This window comes from Prinia subflava, chromosome 20 (assembly GCF_021018805.1).
Source record: "Prinia subflava isolate CZ2003 ecotype Zambia chromosome 20, Cam_Psub_1.2, whole genome shotgun sequence".
Taxonomy (NCBI): domain Eukaryota; kingdom Metazoa; phylum Chordata; class Aves; order Passeriformes; family Cisticolidae; genus Prinia; species Prinia subflava.
In genome coordinates, this window is record NC_086266.1 from 2,242,618 (window position 1) to 2,265,880 (window position 23,263).

Sequence of the window (23,263 nt, forward strand, 5' to 3'; positions counted from 1 at the left end):
TCAGCCCGGCCGGGCCCGCCGGGGCAGCGCCCGCCCCGCATTCCGGCCCAGCTCGGGCACACGGCTGGCGCGGCAGGAAAAGGGCTGCTGCAGGCACAGTTCAGCACTGACATCTTTATTTTCCCCTCCCCGCACGTACAAGGCAGACGGAGGATGTTCGCTGCTCTCCCTCCGACCCCACGCCTGACGCGTAGGGCCCGGCTCCGGAGCAGCCCCGCGGATCCGGGAGAGCGCAGACACGGCAGGACTCCCGCGCTGTTACACATCACGTTTGCTCATGCATGAGACAATGCTCGCTGCGACACAACACCCGAACTCAAGGCAGAGGTTAACAATACATCAGGAGGTAGCACACAAGTCATGTCTTGGGTACAGCCGTAACAGTGATGCTGGGAGGAAGGGTAAGGCATGAGCAAATAAAGAAGGCATTCAACAAATACCCTTTTTCTAAATAAGTAACAGAAGCTCAGTACAAAACCTAGCTTATTCTCCTCACGTCCGTGGAAGGAACAACACAAAAAAACCTAAACTAGCATTCCAAGACTGACATTTCTCATGGGCTGTTGGGCGTTCATTGCTGGTGGTGCTGCCACCCCAGCTCGGCTTTTTCAGCCCTCCTAGAAAAGGCACTCGGCATCCTCAGGAGCTCAGAACCTTCCCCGGGTGTGCTCCTGGCAGGGAACAGGCACAGCTCTGTGCAGAACCACAGCCCAAAGCAGCCAGGGATGGGCAAAGGGAGAGAGATGTTCTGTTAGCATCGCTACGTTTGTATGCCTACATTCACAAATAGTATTTCCCAGAACATACTGCATTAAAATCACCCTTGTGTTGGTCTCGTATGTAAAACCAATTAAAACATGTATCTTATCTGCTGACTTGAAAAATTCCAAGGCCACAGAGAGCCCTGTTAGAGAGCTTCAAAGACAAATTCAGCTGAAGAGTAATACAAAGTAATATGTAATGAAGTAAGTGCAAAAAGATCCTTTTTCATTATATTACACTTTCCCAGCTGTAATAGGTTATCATGTAGTGTTTACACAGTAAAAACTATTCGATTTTCAGAACATTTTCACACTGCTCAGAGACATCACCAACATGTTAAACTCAAATACAGAAACTTTAAATATTCTAATAAAAATAGGTTTGTTTTTTTTTAATAAACCACAAGTAAGTAGAAGGCAAATATACCAGAGTATGCATAGCGTTCAAAATGCAAAGTACCTCATGACAACTGAGTATCCTTCATTTATCTGATGTAATGAATCTTGCCTTAACAAGTCAACATTGGGGGACAACATTGTTATTTTGGATACACATACAGGAAAGCATAGATGGCAGAATGAAATTTAGAGGACAAAAAGTCATATAATTCTGTGTATTTAGAACATACATGCTGTATGCTCTGAACTTCCCTGAAAACATAGTGCAACTCAGTGCATATACTGAATTAAATCCAGAGGCGGTATATTTTTATTCCTTTGAAAAAATACTGTTTTAAATATTCAATGTCCTCTAAACTTTGACTTCTTTTATGGAACTATATCTTTAAATTTAGTTTTCATATGCAAAATATTTACACTTTATAAACTTGCAGAATTTCTAATAAACTATATTATATACACTTACACAAAACTTAATTTATATATAATCCTATTATATCTTGCAGATCAAAACTCACCACATGTACAATAATTTACAATGACAGAAGCTCAAGCATTAAAATATTTCCTTTAAAATAACAATATTAGAATCCTTTACAGATTTTGATTTGCAGTATTTCCTGGATTGCCTAAATATCACTGTCCAATCTAAACTTCTGAGAATATGCAAAATTTTAATTAAATATCAAGAGCAAAGTCTGTGCTGCTGTAAGAAATGCTAGCAACTATTTAAAAAATACCTGAAAGGAACAAATTAAAGATTTACAAAAAGCCTCTGAAAAGCAGGCTTGAAACTAGAGCTCACTTGAATGTTCAATATAAGTCACACACTATATGAAAAACGAAGCCCCTTAAATACTTTAGAATAAATTTGCTGATCTGGAGTTAAATTAAACATTTAAAAAGTAAAGTATAAATGTACAAGTCTTCAAAATTATTTATAACAGAATTTTTGTCTACTTTGGTATAAAAGCTCCTTTAAACAGGCACATTTATTTTTAGAAGACAAACAGAAGCTTTAATACTATGGCTATTGCTGGTTATTTAAGCAATGTCTCTATGGTTCTGTTTTTAATTATATAAACCTTCTTTTGGAAACATTTAATTCTGTATTAATCCAAAGAACCAATACTGCCCACAGTGATAATTTGTCCTGTACTTTAGTGCTGAACAGCTAGCCCAAACAGAACTGCTCAGAATCCAGTACAACTTTGTTTTTAAAAATAAAATCAATTTACTATAAAAAAGTTTCTTTTAGTTTTATATCTACTGAGCTATTTGAATTTTTTATTTAGATGCATATCAGTGAAATGCCTTCCATATTTCTGTTTATTTTAAAAAAGGAAAATTTGGAATTCTCAGGTAATCAGAAAGTTTCAACACTTCTCTCTGACATCTTGCATTGGAATTTATTTTTCTCTCATGAACTCCACGAATGTATTCCTAACAGGAATACAGACATACCTAATTTTATACAACGTGAATATTCCTATTGCCATTATTGTGTTTATTCATGACATGTAAGACTGAGCATGAATTTCCTTACAGAAACATGACCTAAAATGTAATAAATTAAAGCATTCTTACGAAAACAATAAATCAATTTAATTTCATTTGTATCAGACCTACCAAAATAACTCTTAAAGCCCTCCATAGGTGTGAGTTGATTAATAATGTTCCCAGTCCATAGATTCTGAAAGGCACATTATCGAAGAGCTGGGGTTGTTTGAAGTCCTCCTCAAATGAAGGCAGTCTAAAATAATTTGTGTTAGGACAGTCTAATGTAAGGCATTAGAATATTCCTTTTTATGCTATAGATCTGTGTTAAGCACCGCTTGCTAGTACAGTGTAGGAAGAAGCCAACATTTTCTTCAAAAATGTGTTTGTACATGGGACACCATTTGTGAGGGAGATGTTGATGAGGCTGATGAATTGGGAATCTTAGAATTATTTGTGATCTGAAGCTCTTCCAGTCTCCTGATATAATCATCACGCAAGGCAAGGAGCTCCATGTACCGCTGCTCCACGGGGTTTGGCTGCTGGGAAGAGATCCACGTTAGTCTCACTCTACTCCTGCTTGTACACAGGCTGCTCCAGCACCCAGGGCTTCCTGGCAGGTGTACCAACTCACAGCTAAAGAAATACTATAGAAATACTATAGAAATACTCATTGTTGTAACCTGAGAGCCCTCTGCCTTCCAGCTGGCTCCCCCAAAAATCGTTTGCCCTGACTCAGTAAAATCAGCCGCCACTTTCTGGAGCATATGGATTTTATTTTCTTGTTATCTAATACTGTGTGCGAGATAGTTACTCGTACCTTTTTTTGATCAAAGCTTTTTTCTTGACATACTAAAAGGTTTTAAAGTCCAGAAGCCAAATGTCTCAGCGTCTTCCCTAAAACTCTGTGTTTAGCCAGATTATTTTAGCTAATAATGGCAAACTGCATTTATAAGTAGGTTTACAGCTAATTTGTGTCTTACGTTTCTTCACTTTCTAAAACAAATCTTTATATTCACCTTCTGTAAAACACCCTCATCTTTCACAACAAGCACCAAAAGCTTTAAAACCAGAACTTCCAACTCCAATAGGCAATGCACGTGTAAAAAAAAAGCCAGAGCAAACTGCCAGGCTTTCCTGAAACCTCTAAGTGCTTTAAATAACACAGGAGATCAGCTGTGGAAAAGGAAGTGTATTGCTTGAAAACTACTGACTCATTCCAAGGGCTGGACTGAAGACTGCTTCTGTCAAACAAATTGCTCCTCTATCTTCTCTTACTCAAATTGCCACAAGCTGTTAAAAAGGACAAAAAAGTCTCTGTATGCAATCTTTATGTGCCACATGGCTGAGATTTCCAGCAAGACTGTAATGTACACTGAGTGTCCATACGGATTAAAACCACAGAACTGAACTGTGTGTCATTTGATAAAAGCTTTTCTGGACTTCCAATCTGATCCACTTGTTTAAGTTTTGCTAACAGCTTTCATCCACAGCATCAACAATGCTGGGTCATCAATGTTACATAAAAAACTTTAATCTTACCAGCAATACATATAGCTTTGAAAGACAAAGGACTCAAAGGGTCATTTAATTTGTAAATTGTTTCATCCCTCTCTCAGCGAAAGGAGAACGATCAAGCAAATGCAACTGTGTTTGTGTGGCTAATGCCCCAACTCTTCAGGGATCAGCAAGCCCCATTTCTAAGCACTGTCATTCAGGATTTAGTAGCATCAAATGCCCTTAGATGTGTCCAAGAAAAAGGGCTACAAAGAGCTCAAGGATGACTTGCTACTAAACAGGGAAATAAGTTCAATGAGCTAAGAGAGAACTACAATATTTACTTTCACTGTACAAATATAATATTAAAACCCTGAGCAGATCACAGGTACTGCTCTACAAGTCCATTATGACACAAAATCCTTATTTCCAATGTCTAACAGCATTTTTTGCACGTTATAGAGGATTCACTTACTTGTTGCCGAATCCTTGGGTTCCACCTGATGTAGTAATTGACCCAGAGCTCCAAATGCCTCATGCTGGCTACTGGATAGAGGGCTCGATTTAGCTCTTTACTATAGAAAGGATTGGTGTATTTCGATTTTTCACTGTTTATCAAAGACCATAACGACAAGGTTTTCTCAGTCACTTTCTAAAATGAAATCGAAATGAGAACAATAAATATTTGCATGAAATCAAGACATCCATCATAGAAGCCATTCTAAAATTAGTACACTTCTGGTTTACTTAGAAGCATAATACATTACTGTATTAGAAAAATTCCAACCCCCATGCTTGACAAGTATTTTACTGACTGCATGGCACTATTCTATTAAAAAAAAAGCCAGTTCTAAATCACTGTCTGCAAGGATTATAACCAAATACAGTCCAACCAAAAATCTTACAATCACCCAGAGTAAAGACAGGACACAATCAGAGGTGTGACTAACCTCCTTTTCTCTGAGCAGCTCGCTGTTATACAGGAAAGTGCCAAACCGGCAGCTGTACAAGTGATCCAGGATTGTGATCAGGAACTGCTCATTGAATTCGAAGGCTGTAGGAAACTGAAATCAGGAAAGACAAACTCATTGTTTACATGGACAATGCAGGGGGATATGCACATGTCCTGGTTAAAAGGCTAAAGGTACGGTTTAGGAGCGTGGATACATCTACAAATAATTTTTAAGGTATTACTTTTGTGTGCTTTATAGCAGACTAAGTGTTCCAATGACACAAAGTGTTCAACTTTCTCAAACTAGCCACTGAAATCTCTTCTCAAAATGTTCCTACCTTTAATTTAAGAAAAGAATAAAATACAGAATGGTTACACATACACTTTACTAGCAAGACAGAGTAAGATCTCTTCAGTGTACTCTTACAGTGCAGCACCATACAGGCAAATAAAGGTCCTGATCCTTAGTTCTAAATGGGCTAAATTCACTGCTTTGTTTCATTACTTACTGACATTACAATGTTTAAATCACAGCACTTACCACAGCCTGTATATCAGTTTCACAAAAGTAAACACACTCTTTTTTACTACAGGTCAGAGGAGAGGGCTATGCTGTCCTCTTCAAATATGTAGGGTTTAGTTCAGTAATCTCCTCACAGTTACCTTCTGAAGAACAACACAACATACCTGTTTAGACATCTGCCACACACAATCAATAAACTGGAGAAAGATGGGTGATCTGTCTGCATCAGCATGATTTTTATCACCATGGCCTATTCTCTGAAATGAAGCAAAGCAGTCTCCTGTTAACTGAAACATGCTATTTTATGGCAACAGACATTATTTCTTATTTTGTACTAAAGCACTAATTCTTTTCCAGTAATACATGCTACTGTTATAACTTCAAAATTAGTTACTGCACCAAGGAGGAGAGATTCAGACAGAGAGATACACAGGCTTTGCAATCATCCCCAGATTCTTACCGATGCAAACTTGTGTCCAAAGCTTATCCACTCCTTCTGCACCAGCACTTCAAAGCCCTGGATGGTTCTGTAGTAGCTGTCCAGCATGAGCATGGCCAGCGAGGTGAGCTGGGCCGTGCGGTCCCAGCCGTCGCTGCAGTGAACCAGCACCGAGCTGCGGCCCGAGGACACCTTGTCTGCCACCTGGATGGCTCCTGTCAGCACCAGCTGCCCAAAAAACACACACCAAACAAAAAACACGGCTTATTTCTGCTCCAGTCTGAACCCTAAGGTGGTTTCTTTGTATCTGGATTAATGCTGTTTCTATTAAAGGACCTGAAAAGAGCAGTGTGGTTAACTAGAGAAGAATTTTCTAAGAGATCAAGTGAATTTCTTGCATAAAAATAGAGAAACAGATTGGTTCCCTAATCCTTTAGTAAGATCAAATTCATCTCACAGCAAGTTCTTAAAAAACGGGGCAGAAAACAGTAACCTTGATAAACCAAAGAACATAAGCTTCTTTTTCAAAGAAAGAGGGGATTTACCATAGGATGTACTCTCTAAAAATTCAGTGTTATTTCATTTGACTCCTTTCTTTGAACTAAATGACTGAATTATCTCAGATGTTGGAAAAAAGAGTTTGCACCCTTCTAATATACTTATTTTCCAAATATTAAATTAAGATGAAAATTTTATTAAGTAGGATTCATTACATAATACTCTAATTACTTTTGCACAGCTGTACTTGAGGCAAAAGATTCAAAGGTCAGCTAGTGAGAACACTGGCGAATTACCAGCTTAAGTATTTTATTTGTGCTACCAGATGAACATTACAAATTTAAAAATGAATTTACAAGATTTATTTACAAAATCATAATTCACAAAATAAAGTCACATATATACTGACAACTAAAGTATTTACTAATATTTCACAGTGAGAGTCATCTGCAGGCCTGTATTGCACGAAACCAAAATAAATCAGTTCTCACACAGGTAATGCCAATCAAAGAAAGCATTCCTCTAATAAAGACTCTTAACTTGAGGCAGCCCACAAACATTCCATGTCACCTACTGTTGCTTATTTATGAGCCTCATAACATACTCTAAGATTAGCTGGCAAAAAAAGCCAGCACTCAGGGATGTTGTTTTTGTAGTTTACGTAGTTTAATGTGTTCTAGGACTATTTCAAAAGAAAGCAAATATGAAATGAGAGATTTTGACATTTTCAAACAATCAAGGAAAAGTTACCTTTATATGTTCTAACCAATGGGTTGATTCCAGACTTGACAACCAATGGGATTCTTCCACATTAGGATAAACAATGTCCTTCAGCTTCTTCAGAGATTCCCGCATGACGTGAATATTATGGATGTCCAAGAAGAACAGTTCTGCATTGGGATAAGCATCTTCACCTTCATATCCTCCCCCAGTTGCCTACAAACAAGAGATGTGAAATTAACTTTAGTCATATGCATGCTCTTTTCAATAGAGCAATAAAGGAATGAATGTCATTTGACATGGAAATAGACAAAAGTGATAAAATGGCCAAATAAATTCAAGAGTTCAGTTAAATAAGATAGCAGCTGCCTCCCAGTGCAGTGGAGTCATTCCCAAGTTCAGTCCCATGCTAAGATCTGTGCTTGGCTGAGAACAGACACGGAAATCCACATATGGTCCAGAAACTCTGCTTAGGGACCTACTCATGTCCTTTCATGGCCTTGAGCAGTTGATTACGTAAATTTATCCATATTAAGATTACTACTATTCCCCAAAACCTCCTCACAGAAAACTTCAAAGCAAGTCTCCTCCTCATTCCCTTCGAAAATAAGAATAAAAGCATCTGCTCGCCTTGTTTGCAACTGCGTTGACGTTGGGCCTTGCATCATAGATGGTGAGTTTGGAGATCTGCCCGTTGGCCTCCCTGATGATATCCAGGTATCTCTCATCATCTTTATTCCTCTTGCCACTCATCCCAACCAGGGGCTGACTGCAGCGCATGATCACAGCCTGGGTCTCTGGGTGAATCCACGAGAGAACCTGGGCACAGGGCAAGCACAAGGCAGAAGAAACTCAGTTAAAAAAAATTCATAACTTAAAGCTATATTCTTTAAAATACATAGTATGAAAATTAACACCTTCCTTTTTATTTCTTCAAAATACCTTGATACCTCAACTGCTTCTAGTCTCACAAAATTTAATCTTCAAAAGAATTCTCGTACATATTTAATGCTTACTGAAATCATTCTTACCTATGTAATCCAATATATTTTAATATTTTCCTACAAGTCTTAGGTTACACAAACAATCCCAAAAAGTAAATGAATAATAAACACAGGAATCTCTGCTGAAACTAAAAGAAGTCAGGAGAATGAACTCATAGCAGAAATGGTGACTAAGATGCTCCAATTCTACAAGAACAACTTTTCCCTTTTTTTGGATAAGGAAGGGAAGTTGAACCTTTCTGCAGCATCTTGAATGTTTTCTCTTCTCTTTAAAGCACATTTTGTTCCTCAGCCCTCTTCACAAAGAGGAAGCACTGGAGTGAAGCACGTGTTGTCTTTGCTGTTCTGAGCCAGAGAGGACTTGCCACAAAAGACAGTGAGAGCCCAGGGAACAGATGCAGTGCCAGAGATTAAAGATAAGCAAGAAACCCAAGAAGCAGCCAAAAAATGCAAATTCATTGTTGCAAAATATTAAGAAACAATATTCTCAGCCACTCTGTAAGTAGTGGGTTACAGAGTGAAAGAAGATCAGAGTTCAAACAAAAAAAACCCAAATTCCAATCCTCAGAAAGTGTTCACTCTTGAGGTGTAGATCAGACACAAGATCTGCCATTGAAGGGGGAGGGAGTGCAAGGATGAGTGGCTATTTCTTGACAAGAATAAAATTACTATTTAAAATTACTATTTTAATAAAATTACTATTACCAAGGAAACTACTCTCACTGCACAGGCATACCAAAAAGCCAGTCATGAATTTTGAGGTGACAGGGATGACACTGGTTATTAGAACTATAAGCACAGGTTGTACATTACACATATGTATTCTACACACATTATATATTATACAGATATATGAGGGTATATATAGTAAATTTATGATTATATACCTAGTCTGTCAGTAAATACCATATCTAATAAATATTTGTCATATTGAGCTGTGCATCTGTTTGAAATTGAGATTCAAGGCAGCTTTCCAATGCTGTCTAAGAATTCAGCATATCTTCCAAGTTTGCCAAAGGGAAATACCAGTTAAAACAAGTGTTGGGATAGAAATTAGTGTTTTCTATAGTGCTGTAAAGAGCTGATACATAAAAATTCTCTTACTTCATAGAATTTTCATTACAGAAACTCAAGAAGTCAAATGGGTTTCTCTTATTCTACAGATTAGAAGTAAGAATTCACTAAACAGAGTATTCAAGAGGTCTTATTTTAGGACTGACCAGTGGAAATACGTTTAAATGCCATGTGGTTTGCTTGCTGGACATTTCTATTACTTTTTATAGGCATTCAGCAATAGTAACCAATGCAAGGCTCATTCCTCACCACAGGAAACTGCACTGCTGGCCATTGTTACTGGGCAAGTCAAGTTAAAACCAGTGAAGCTGCCATGGGTGATTGTTATGGAGGAAAACCAGAACTGTGGTTAGACCAAGACACCAGTTTCAAGCAAAGCCAATCAAAACTATTTTGCCATAACCATTTCCATAAAAAAGCATCCTCTGCATCGTGTTCAGCAAGAAATTGTTTGGATACAACTTGAAAGCAGCTACACCATCAGGGAAATTCCACCCCCAGTGCTCACAGGGATTCTGTTCCGGGACCTGAAGGCTGCCACTTTCTTGAGATCCTCGTCTGTGGCGTTGTAGGGCACGACCAGGAGCGGCGGGTACGTGTCACACAGCCCGTAGTGCTCGTTGATGAAAGTCACCCGCCACCGCTCGTTAGGCAGCCCCTAAAACAGGACACAAAGTTATTTAATGTTATTCATGAACAGAAAATAATTCTGCTCCTGAATATTATGTGACGTTATGGCCACGTGGCAACAATTTAGCTAAGTGCCGTTTCAAAGCAATAGAAGCAAAAAAGATTGTAAGGCCACACAACCCAGTTCACTGCAGATGGATTCATGGCCTTAAACACTGCAGAGCCATCTCATACCCTCATGCACACAATTCTAGCCTTTCAGTAAGTTTCAGAACAATGACTGAAAATAGGAGATTTATTTCTTTAACTGTGCAATTGAGGAAAGAAAAAACCTTCTCTCCTTCCCTAAAGCTCTGCTTTTCCACCTTCCCTGGTGAAGGGGCTGTGGGGGAAGAAATCTCACTTGAACCTTTCTTCCCTACTACCATCAGGTTAAAAGTAAGATTCAGGGTAACTTTCCTATTGAGAAAGAACCACTCCTGGTTGCACTCTGCCCAGTGAGGCATTTCCAGGAGAAATACTGCTAAGCCCTCCACACACGCACTGTGGGGTTTGTGGGGGTGTTTGTATTTTACCTATTTTGGGCCTTAGGCTTCTAAACCACGAACCAAAAAAATTATGGAGGGTAAAAAAAATAAGGAAGTTCTTACTGTTTGCTATTTAATTTTTTTTATGTCATGCTTTAATTATCTAACAGACATTTTAAAATGAAGTATCATCCTATTTCACTGATGTTTTTCCAAGATCACATAAAGAGCAAGGAAGAAAACTGACAGACATCTGTAATTTCTGTAAAACAGTGCTGTTTCTAAAACAAGCTGCTTTTTTTCCCCACTTCACTTTGGGAAAAAGAACAAATCCAATCTACCTTTGGGACACTATAGTTACATATTTGGCACATTCTCCTTCACTTAGCAGTGGCATATTGTAAGAGGCATCAATAACTTCCTTCAAAGAGCAAAGATTACCTTCCTGTGACATTCTAGGTTTTTTTAAAGGCTCAAGTGTTTTATTTCTTTTCTTTAAGTTGCAATTCCATTCTCTCCCAACAGAAATGTACAAACAGTAGTTCCTCTGTGCAAGTTGGGAGATGTGAAAGCACCTGGCAATGGCAGCTGTAACAACTCACCTGTCTCCTGTATTCAGACATGGGGTTGTACACCATCCATCCATTTTCAGGAAACTTCTCTTCATTTACAAAGGCAAAAAAAAGCTGCAAGGTATAAAGGAAGCTTATTACACCAAACTCTGAGTGCAAATGGCAAATGAGGACTCATCAGTTGTACCATAATGCTTGCCACAAAATAGGTCTGACTGCTCCATGCCAGTCCCACTATATCCATTTATATCTAGTATAAATATATAATATAAATATATAATATATCTTAATTTCTAACTACAGTTTACCTTACTTGACTATAACAAGCAATCCACATTTATAACTATTTTATTGTAAGAATCATATACTTAACATTAGAGATATTCATGGATACAGTTGTATTTTATGGCCTGTATAAGTACAAGCCTTATTTAGCACGTTTTGACATTACTTCTTTTTGTTTGAAACAGAATGTGATAATGAGGAATATGAAGTAATTTCTACTGAATAATATTTTTTGTTGAATTGGGTATTTTATTATTCTAATGCAACCAAACTGATAAACCACATTATAGTGAACAAGTAAAAGTGATAAATATTTATTTAGATCAGAGAAGTGTTTGCTATAGTTCAGGTTAGCTTCACATCTGCACTAATGACTCACATATGTCTACTTTTGTCCTGAATAATCCAAGATTAAAAAACCAGCAACTGATGATTAGTAGATCAAACAGGTAAAATTAATTGGGAAGAACTCTGCATTAATACAACTCAGCAATAGAAATGATATAACTTACCAAGTTATGTGACTGGGGAAAAGCATATTTTGTGAGGACTTCAAATATATCTCTTCTACTGTGCCCCTCTTGTTTTAATGCAAACCGTAAATTCCTCATATCCTAAAACAAAGCCATTATTTGTTAGGAGAACCAAAGCTCTGAGATGCTTCTCTCTGTAAAAGCGCTGAATTAGACACTAAACATGATTTAGAATTTCCTTGTAACACACCTCAAACCCTTGTGAATGTTCAGTTTTATTTCTTATCCCATAAAATAGAATAGAGTGTAAGAATTGTACCAATAAAGCAGTACCACACTCTGTGTGCTGTCCAGTTATAAAAAGCTTTTTAAATTCATCCATAAGCACGTACTTTTCCCTTACTATAAACAGGTAATCAGTGAGAAAAAAAAACCTCCAGATTTCATTTCCTACTGAATTATTGGAAAGTCTTACTTTACAGGTTATATCTAATCCATAAGAATTCTCTCCTCTGCTTGAAGCTCCTCCCATTTTTTCAATCCTTGAAATTACACCCAGTGGAACATTCAGTATCACAACAGGATCCTGCAAGAAAAGTTTGAGTAAGGAAAGATAAAGGTATCAGTTCAGTGTAAGTGATTAAACTGTAATTTTACCAGGCAAAAATCACACTTTTACAACACATTTAACTTTAAAGAACTCCGATTTTTATACAGATTTCTCAGTGGCACAAAGGTAATTACTATTTAGTCATTACAGAACTAAGATATGGTTGTTACAAACATTACAGACCATTTCAAGCAAAAAGCCTCCCATGCAATTCCACAGGCATATGTGTGCCAAAACTAAAACAAATGAACTGGCCACAAAATAAATCAAAGGCAGTAGGGGTGAACAGAAGGGAGTTTAAAACCAACTCATCCCATGAAGTAATTGTGGCATATTACTCACATTTTCCACACTTCTTAGGTACAGCCTGTAGTTTGTGATGTACACTCTTCCTTTAACGGGGCCATTAAATGGACACATATAAATAACATCCTTGTCTGTAAAAAATGTAGTATTTCTTAAAAGATTGTGAAAAGAAAAAATGAGAGCTAAGGACAGTATCACTTAAGTAGCAGTAAAATAAAATGAGAGCTGTACTCAGAGGTGAATGAATTTAGAAACATCTGAGTTTTATCTACTTGAATTATTAAGAAAATGTGAAAGACTCATATACTAAACTTGTCCAAATTAAGTGCACAGATTTCAGTAGCCTTCCCTAGTGGTATTTGTGTTTTCTTTCTCAGTACTGCACAGGAGAGGGCAGGACACAGGACATGGAGCACTCTTACTACTGTGCCACACTCTATTCACCATCACAGAACAAGTATATTGTGGATATTATTACCCCATTCTCTCAACAATTCTCTACTGAAGTAGTAGTTTGATTTGTAGAGTGTTTAGGGAACTCACCATGCTGCAAAGAAACATCACCTTTCAATTTAAGGCAATCAGAGTAAGGCCATCAGCAGTGTTTCAGCAAGGACAGTAACAGAACAAATACTAACACATACCACTCAAAAAGATCTGAGTGAAGCAAAATCACAGAATCGTTAAGGCTGGAAAAGATCTCAGATCACTGAGTTCAACCACAACATTAAAGATTTCCATTTATTTCTTTAGCCCAGTCTATTTATCTGCCTTCCACAAAAAGTGCCCAATTCCAGTGCAGTGCCCCAAAGCACAGACAACTTCCATAAGGATCACATCACATCTTAATCCCACATCCTCTCCCTCACACCTTCTTCATTAAAAACCAAATTACTTCCTCTGAATCACCACTTTGCTTTCAACTGAGCCAAACTTGTTTACAAATCCACCCAACAAATCCAGGCATAGAGGAGGAGAAGCTGCACAAGTAAAAGACCCCAACAAAGATTTTCATTTCAGGAAGAGCCTCCATCAAAAAAAGAAAACTACACAGTACATTAATCTCCCTCATGCTACAGCATTTCTGTGTGTAAAGGCTACCAAGAGCAGGGAAGGCCTGTTCATGCCCTCTTGTGTCAAGGAGACATAACATGACACCCTGGGAATTCACATTTAGGCTCAGATTCCACACCACTCCACAAGGTATCAATGCACAGTGGGCAGAACATAGAATTCTCTTGACTTCAGAAAGTTTGGAGGAGCTCTCATCACCCAACATGAGCTACTTAATCTGTAGATACAATTAGGACACAACTTGCAATTTCTTTCTATGCGAAGATTTACCATGTGTAGAAACCAAGATTTTAAACACTTAACAGTTATTTGTGGTGATAAAAAGAATCTTTCACAATTTCTTTGAAAAATTCATGATGTTTCAGCATGATTTACCTTTGTCCCCAGCCCAAACCACACAACAATTCAGTCATACAAGTCAGACTGCTGGACATCACTGCATCATGCAGCCATTGAGCTTCATACCTGTAACCCTGGTCTCTCCTGGCAGACGAGGTATTTCTTCATTTTGTTCCCAGTTAGTTCCATCTTTTAGAGTCTAAAGAAGAGAAGCACAGCAGTACATCACAGTTTATTTACATTTTCAAGTTCCAGATTAAAAATAAAACCAAACTTAAAGGTAATTCCTGCTTAGGAAAGAACAGGTCTAGCCAAAGGAGGAATTTACAGACTGAATCAAAACAGGAACACACACCACTATCTTAAAAAACATTTAAAGGTCGAACAGATCTGAAACATAAGCAGGTTTTAACCTTTCTCCTAAAAGAACAGTCAGTTATTTGTACTAAATTTGAATTAAACCTCTATACTAAAACTCTGGAATTTTTGTGCATTTAATTTTCCCAGTACGTTGGGCTTGGAAGAACAAATCAACTGAAATTACTTAAGCAATGTACTCACAGCTATAACACAATCTACTCTTTAGTGACTTTCCCCCATTCAGGAGTTTCTGTTTTCTTGCACCCTGGTTACATCTTCAGCTGCACAGCAGTAGAAAGCAGAGGGGCATAACATTTAGATTGTTTTAATGTATTTTTCACTCTAGATAAACATCTTAAAACTGAGCCAGACAAACATACCAAGGTATAACTTAGCAATTGCAATACAGAATCTTGGGCAAGAAAATACCAAAAATTCTCATGAATGCCACAGAATATTTCAAGGTAGAAAGTGAGGATAAGAGTAAGGACATTAGAGATGATTTTAAGGAGCCTCTCATTAACTGCCATAGGAAATATTTTGCCCATCCACTCCATCTCAGTTAACTGCATTAGAATTTTAGCAACAAAAATAAGTATATACATTCAAGAAGCCTTTTAAATACTTATTCTTCAAACCAAATATACAAGACATTACTCTCTGGGAATTCTGATGTAAAAAAATAAAAACATGAAAAAAAGTTACACTTACCCGTTTACCCGAAGAGTTTTCCAAGGAGTTGGAATTATATTTAGGTGTTGATGATGAGGCCATGCTGAGGATCTGACAAATAAACACAAATTGGAGACTTAAACTTCTTCCTGAGCTACAGACTATTTCCAGGAGAGATTTTAGACTTTTGAGGTCCACAGCTAGACAGCAGGAACTTCAAAGAAAGTTTTGCAAGCTACTAGTAATTCAAAAAATTACACAATCCCTCATAATTTAAGGTTACTATTCAAAAACACCCGAATCTATCAAGAAATTCATTACTAGCTTTGCAATTGGGTCTTATTATAAGGAATATTCTGACTCAAGCTCTACAGTGGAATTCAGATGTTGGAATAGCAGTGTTAGTTCAGTAAACAGGCATTAGAGTGCTTGTTTTAAGTCACTGTATACACATATTATGAAATGCTACCTACTTGGAGTATTACTGCACAGCTCTTGAAGTCACAAGCATGTCAATACACTCAAGTGGTTCAAGCTTAAAAAACAAAACACAAAAAAGCTAGACTTCCACAGGATTTCTCTGTTTAAAAATAATCTTCCATTTCCTAACTGGAGTTTCAGTCAGCACACCAAAAGAATGAGTGTCCAGCCTTCTGGTCTGAACAACCTTCATGTATTTAAAGGAAAAAGATTTTCTTTTATTTTTTAAATGGTATTAATTAAAGACAGAATCTTGCATGACCGAGGATTCATCGTCCTAATTTCCCACTATTGCACAAGGGAATTCTAGAACTGACACTGAGAAAACACTTCCCTTTCACTACTCCCTTCATGAACCAATCTGACATCACACAGCAGTCTTGAAGAGATTCTGTTTGTTTGGGGGGGGATGATTACAGACTAAACAAATTGTTTCTATTGCACAATTGTAGTCTTTACAAAGCACTGTCTCTCCCCTCCCAACACTGGAAAGTTTGGCCAGATTTCTGCACCACGAAAAGCAGCCCGTGCTCCTGTGTGACACTGGGCTGACTGTGACACTGCCACAGTCCTGTGACAGCAACACATTAAACTGCAAGAGCAAAAATGCTTTGACATTATGATTTTAACAGCACATGAATGTGTCTGTGCAGGAATAAAGTGGAAAACCACATCCTGAAGTTCTACAGGTTTGTTACCCAAGTCCTTCACATCTCATTAAGAACACAGGAAACTTGCCATTGTGTTTCAAGCTGTAATATTCAGTTTATCAGTAAAAAAATCACATCCCCCCACCAAAAAAACCCCAAACAACCCCTAAAAAAACATTAAAGGGAACACATTCAGTTGAAAAAATGAAGAAAAAAAAGCTTTTGAATGCCACTGAGCCTGCTGACCCTGTGACCCTGACACAGGGTCTCCAGCTATCTTACCTTTCTCCAAACACTGACACAGAACTACTTTTAGTGCAACACCAACAATTTCAATGAAAAGCTATTAGTAATCAAAATTAAATCATTATGCCTTCAAACTACCCCCCACAGAAACTGTTGCAACACTAGAGTCCAATATTTTGACCACAAAGTATTCAGAGAAGATATTTTCACAGCTTTTCCTTCATTGCAATATCTTACATACCATAAATTTAAGGTTGATTCAAGTTTTGCTCCATTGCTATGCCAACTTGTCAGCATCCAATACTTGTTCAGATGAGATTTTTCAATTTATAGAAGTTTAAGATTTTATAAAGGTAAAAGGCCTATTTACTCAGAAGGTTGTTTTTAAAATTTTTCCATACGAAGTGTCCTTTTTTTAATATATTTTAAGTGAGAAATGCCAGGTGAGACAGCGGCACAGCATCCCCAGTTTTTCTATGTCAGCAGAGATTAAGTAATTGGAACTTTTAACTGGAGCTCACGTAAATTTAAATTAAGGCTGCACCAACCACAAGAGACAAGAGAGCACAAACAAGCCCTAGAAAAGTGACTTTTAAAGGATGTGACAACCCTGGATAGATCTGTGGTGCAAAATGGAAATTCTGACTGCAGCAGGTACCAGCACACCAGAGCGGGCTGCTGCTCCTGCAACCACAAGTCAGTTACATCAAATTCATCAATAATCACTATATTAAAAAAAAAATCTGTATCCTACAAAAACAGTATCACAAAAACCCTCTCAATCTGAAGCTGTTTGCTCGGCACCAATTCTACACCAGGCTTCCCCTCTCTAAGGAAGATGCACTCCAGAATTGGAGCCAATTCTCTGCTAGACTACAGCAGCTGCACTACTCAACACAGACTGCTGAATTTGTTTGTGAAGAGCCAGAAACCCTCCCTCTCCCAGAAAAAGCATTCTCTTGTTCCCTAATGTGCCCTGCGTTTGACAGGTCAAGTCATTGTTCCCAAAGGATTCAACACAAACTAATACAAACAAACAAAATTCGCACCAGTCAAGTGACTGCTAATTCACCAAACCAATTAAAAGTGTGGCAGTTGCTGCCCACTCAGATTTTACAGGCTCTCTATAGTAGGGAGTTTTCAAGTAAATCACAACTTTCAACAGGACCTAACATAAAGGTCTGTAATGTTACATTTTCTAATTATCAACCCAGTTGCTTACTCCTTTAATATTTTATTAGGATGATATCCTTTTATCCTGGCAAGCTTTCTTTATAGAGAATTCCAAATCCTCTCACAAAGAGAGGTGATGGAGTAGAACACACATGGGATCTGATAGTTTCTGTGCTTTATATCACCATTACAAATAAAAGCAGCACCTTCTTTAGTAGTAATACATATAATTATTTGCTAAGGCCTGTTTACCAGCAATTGTCAACAGCTCTATTCCTTGTAATTTCTGCTAATGATAATTTCTGTCCACTTGTACTCACTTATTGCTAATCTTGTATTTGTTCTATGTGTACTACCTTCCTCTTGCCATGATTATCTTTTTTCCTGGACTGCTTCTTAATATTCAGTCTGGTACTTGAGTTGTACAGTGGAAGTTCAGTCCTGTGAGTGGAACAAAGGCAGCAGTGGTTTCTCCTCTAACAGCTAAATCTACCTAGATTAGGTGGCATGACAGAAGTGAGTGGGTTTTCTAAAGAAAGCATTTGTCAGATTACCTCTAGAATCAACATTACATCTGTAGGAGAACTATGCCTGAAGGCTGATCCGTGGCTTTCTAAACCCACCCAGTCTATTTTCACTGCTTCACATCCCCTGCAGGGAATGCACACCCCCCACATTGTCAAAAGCTGATGCAGCTGACAGGAAAGCCTATGGGACAGCAAACACAGCTTCCCACATTTCTGTTAAGAAATCCTTCAGTTGCTCTCTGCTCATTCTTCTTGAAAGACATCCCCTTAGGCCACTGTAGTTCTGTTGCTAAAGATTTAACTGATGATTCCACAGAGAAATGGAAATTGCATCTGTTATGCAATGATATACTGTATTAAAAAATGACACTTAACAGTTAAAACTACATTTCCCCTACTCAGACTTTTCTCCCAAGTTTCCTTTAAGAACATCAGACTCATCCTCTGCCATCTGCTGTTCAGTTCCATCTTCCACTACATGAATACACATAATACCAAAAAGAAAGTACCACTCTGAGCTGGGCTGTACTTAAAAAGCAGACTAAGCAGACACTGGTGAAATCATTTACAAATCATTGCTTAATTGTAACCCTAAGAAAGGAGAAATTGGGACTACCCTGCCTAAGATATTCTCAGGGCATTTTGGGGGTGCTCTCTTTCAAGAAACAGGAAAGGACTTTGCTGTGTACAGAAACTTGGATACTTTCCACACTGCCTTTCCACTCCCTACAACGCTGCACGTGAGTTATTTAAGACATTTTGGGAAAAAACACATTCTACCTTACACAAAAGTGTACTACAGTCTACTGAAGACACTTACTTTTGTTGTCTCCTGCTCAGAAGTCTCCAGATTTAACCAGTCATTTCAGTTGTATAAAATCCAGATGCCCACTTCAGTGTCAGATGACAGGAAACTTGTGTTCATTCCTTCAACTTTACAACAACATTTGACTTTTGTGCTGTAGCTGGCCTCTAACAGGAATGGAACAGGTAGGAAGACATTGTTAGCACTGCCAGAAAATTTCAATTGACAATACTTTTAAAAACTTCAAAAGGAAGCAAAATCCCAGAATAGTTGCTATTAAAAACATTCTGGAGAAAGAAAATAAACAGTACTGGTTCTTTTTGTTTTATCTTATGTCTGGAGGTTTGGCATCAAGTAGGTGGAATTGAGAACTTTCTCTTCTAGAATTCTAAAAATGGGTTTTAAAATGTTGCTAAATCAGTTTCTTTTCCCAAATACACTTAGGAATGGCTTTCATAAGAAAAGCTATGTAACTTGGCAAAGCCAGAAGCAATAGACCATACACCAAAAAACTTATTTCTACCTGATTCAAGTTCTTAGAGAAACCAGCATTTTGTGTCCTTTAAAACAACACACACAATATCTACAGTTTCACATTTATTTCTCATTAAATCAGTTGTGTACTCTAAATTAACTATTGGTAATTAACTCTGTAACTCTATATACAGAAGTACAACAGCACCAGGGTTTGATCAACCTTGATGCTGCTACATGCCCATCTCTCAGCAAGAGTGTTTTCTTTCTGACCAAGCACAGAATGATAAACAGTGCAAAAAGGGGAAATTCTACATTTTATTGAAAACAGCTCTATAGTTCATCTCCTGGGACACTTGCCACACAATGAAGTCACATACAGCACCAGAAGTCCCCTGTGTTAAGACTCTGTTAATAACTGTACAGTCTAACTTTTTTAACCACCTAACAAATTAACTCTAAAAAGAAAACTATAGCAAGGAAGAGGTTCTGGTTTTACATCATATCATTCCTGTATCATGAGGCACCTGGTCCTTCAAGTGTGGCTAATGATCAACAAATGACCACAAGCAAGCAATGGGCACAATTCCTGCCCCAGAAAAGTAGAGCCAAGCTGCTTTTTAAATATCCATTTTTTGTCAGTGCCCATTGTGGCAAGCCAATCTACAGACCCACCACAAAACATTCTCATAATTTTAACACTGAGTTCGCCTATGCTGGTTTTATAGCACTAAGGATAATGGGGATTTCTGTGAAAAAAGCTAATATCCTTCTTGCACTCTAAAAATATGTACACCTGAAAAAAGCCCACACCAACAAACCAAAATCCACCAACCACAGGAAGCAGGAACATGCCTTGTGACCGCCACAACACAAAAAAAACACCAAGCAGAAAGTTTGTCATCTGTAAGAATAATTTCTTGCTTTAAATCAGCTAAAAAGTTTGCTCTGAAATGGAAGCTTTTCAGCAGCGAACACTGAAAGAAGTCACATGCCTCAGAACAAAATTTAAGCCAGCCAGAAATGAACACTACAGCGGCTTAAAGGTCTGAAAGGGAACCAAGAGCACTCGGGGTATTTTCACATCACAGGAGAGGATTTAACAGCAAAAGGTAAAAATTACACTTCAGAGCCGTCTTTACCGAGCCACACCTCAATAACATCCCGCTCCCAGCTGGATGCTACACATCGGGGTGGGAATCAGGAGGAGCCAGAGCAGAGCGGCCACAAACAGCCCGGGGAAGCGAGCCCGGCCAGCCGCGGGGCCCCAGCGAGACCCCCAGACACACGGACACTGCCCGGGCCCCGCACCGACACTGCCCGGGCCCCGCACGGACACCGGCCGGGCCCCGCACGGACACCGGCCGGGCCCCGCACGGACACCGGCCGGGCCCCGCACGGACACCGGCCGGGCCCCGCACCGACACTGCCTTGGCCCCGCACCGACACCGGCCGGGCCCCGCACCGACACTGCCTTGGCCCCGCACCGACACTGCCTTGGCCCCGCACCGACACCGGCCGGGCCCCGCACCGACACTGCCCGGGCCCCAAAACACACAGTGGCACTCACCGACACTGCTGAGCCCCGAACCCGACACTCCCGGGCCCCGAAAACACACAGCGGCCCCAAAACCACGCAGGGGGCCCACACCGGTCCCAAAGCGGCACTCCCCGACACTGGCGGGCCTCAAAAAACACACAGCGGCCCCACAGCGGCACTCACCGACACTGGCGGGTCCCACAGCGGCACTCACCGACACTGGCGGGTCCCACAGCGGCACTCACCGACACTGGCGGGCCCCAAAACACACAGCGGTCCCACAGCGGCACTCACCGACACTTCCCGTAGTGGTTCCGCCGCCGCCGGCGCGGGCCCGAATGCGGCCGTCACGTGACCGGCCCGCGCCCGTCCCCCGCCGCGGGAGCTGCCGGGAGTGCGGCGGGTGGGCGGGGCTGTGGGAGGAGCGCGAGGCAGGGGCGGGGCCGGGGCGGGGTCACGCGCAGTGGGCGGGGCTCCCTCAGGCCGTGAGGGGCGGAGCGGCGCGGTCCGGCCGGGGCAGTGTGCGGAGGCAGCGTGCCGGGAGCGGTGGCTCGAAGGGCCCGTGAGGCGCACGGGGGTGTGGACGGCACCGGCCCCTAGCGGTCCCTAGCGGTCCCTAGACCATGGCAGGATTTGACCCCGGGCAGGATAGGAGCCTCTCGGGCAGGATTGGCCCCTCCCGGGCAGGACTGCATCCTCTATGCAGGATAGGACCCCTCTGGGCATGACAGGACCCTCCTGAGCAGGATTGGACCCTCCGGGGCAGGATTGGACCCAGATGCAGGATTAGACCCTCCTGAGCAGGATAGGAGCCCTCTGGGCAGGATTGGGCCCTCCCCTGGACAAGATTGGACCCAGATGTAGGAATAGATCCTCCTGGGCAGGATAGGACACTCTCTGGGCAGGATTGGACCCAGATGCAGGATAGGACCCTCTGGGCAGGAATTGACCCTCTCTGGGCAGGATTGGACCCTCCCCTGGGCAGGATAGAGCCCTTTGGGCAGGATTTGACCCTCTCTGGGCAGGATTTGACCCTCTCTGGGCAGGATTAGACCCTCTTGGGCTGGATGTGACCCCCCTCTCCTGGGCAGGATGGTGCCCCTCTGGGCAGGATAGAACCCCCTCTGGGCAGGATTTGAACCTCTTGGGCAGGATGAACCCTCTTGGGCAGGATTGGGCCCCAATGGGATGGTGGATCCAGCACCAAAAACAAAGCTCACCACCAGCACCTGCACCCAGCTGACTGTAACCTAAAGGCTCTTTGAGGTGAATCATGCATTTGTCCAAGGTAAGAATTACTTTCAGAAGAAGCCACAAGACAGTAATTTTAACAAATTTATGCATTACTTTTAGTTATCATTATTGCTATCAGCAATTTCCACCTGGAATCCCAAAACCTTTAGAAAATCAGAACCAGAATAAAACAAGGGAATTGAGCTGGTGCCTCTTATGACAGAAAAAAAAATGTTTCTGGAGTGAAAGATATTTTTCTACTGTAAGCATGGAACTGTGTGTGCTATGTTAAAGTCTTGTTTTGATGTATTCCAGTGTGCTATTTCCAATTATAAATAATGTATTTGTTTCATATGTCTACATACCTCTGTGTATACACACAGAGGCTCCTTTATTTGATCACTCTTTCAAGGTTTCATTCAAATCACGTTTTAAAGGTTTTTCTCTGTCATCATGGGAACTAGAACTCTTTTCTGACACTTCATGACTCAGATCACAAAAAGTGCTCTCCCCAAATGTTCTCTTAAATTTATTTCCATCAGTTTTGTCCTACATTTTTTCCAATCTGGCTTATGCCCTTTGCATTTCTTTCAGAAGACAAAAATCTCAAACGGCCTCTTGCTAATTTTTAATGATCTTTAATGATCACAACTATTATTCCACCTGAGTCTATCAAGTGAAATACTCTCCACCCTTGTTCATGACGGGGCTCTCCCTTTTTCTCCTCCTGTTTCTGTACACATTTTTGAGGGACTGTTTCTTACAGGCTTTGTGGCTTCCAGTCAGTATTAACCAGGCCTTTCTCCTTGGGTCTCTGCTCTAGCCACTCCACACTTTATCCCCAGCACTGTGACCACAGCTCAAATGACCTTTTCCACTCGTTTTTGCCTCCTCAATGCAGATTCACTTGCTTTCCTAAAAAA

The 23,263-nt window shown here is 40.1% G+C and overlaps 1 protein-coding gene across 5 annotated transcripts; it reads right to left on the bottom strand.

The window, feature by feature from the left end:
* Positions 1-99: 99 nt before the first annotated feature.
* MTM1 (myotubularin 1) lies at positions 100-21,486 on the bottom strand. 5 transcript variants are annotated; one of them, XM_063416812.1, is made up of 16 exons: positions 21,402-21,486; positions 19,109-19,260; positions 15,252-15,323; positions 14,307-14,379; positions 12,804-12,898; positions 12,327-12,437; positions 11,891-11,992; positions 11,124-11,207; positions 9,873-10,022; positions 7,917-8,105; positions 7,317-7,502; positions 6,090-6,296; positions 5,794-5,886; positions 5,105-5,218; positions 4,630-4,806; positions 100-3,196 (listed from the first exon to the last, which is right to left on the bottom strand). In XM_063416812.1, the coding sequence occupies exons 3-16, from the start codon at positions 15,312-15,314 to the stop codon at positions 3,032-3,034; spliced, it is 1,809 nt and encodes a 602-aa protein (XP_063272882.1). In that variant the 5' UTR covers positions 15,315-15,323; positions 19,109-19,260; positions 21,402-21,486; the 3' UTR covers positions 100-3,031. The 5 variants fall into 5 exon arrangements, with proteins under 5 accessions (XP_063272882.1, XP_063272877.1, XP_063272879.1 ...); XM_063416807.1 differs by having other exon boundaries at positions 100-3,199; XM_063416809.1 differs by having other exon boundaries at positions 100-3,199; positions 21,353-21,467.
* Positions 21,487-23,263: the final 1,777 nt, after the last annotated feature.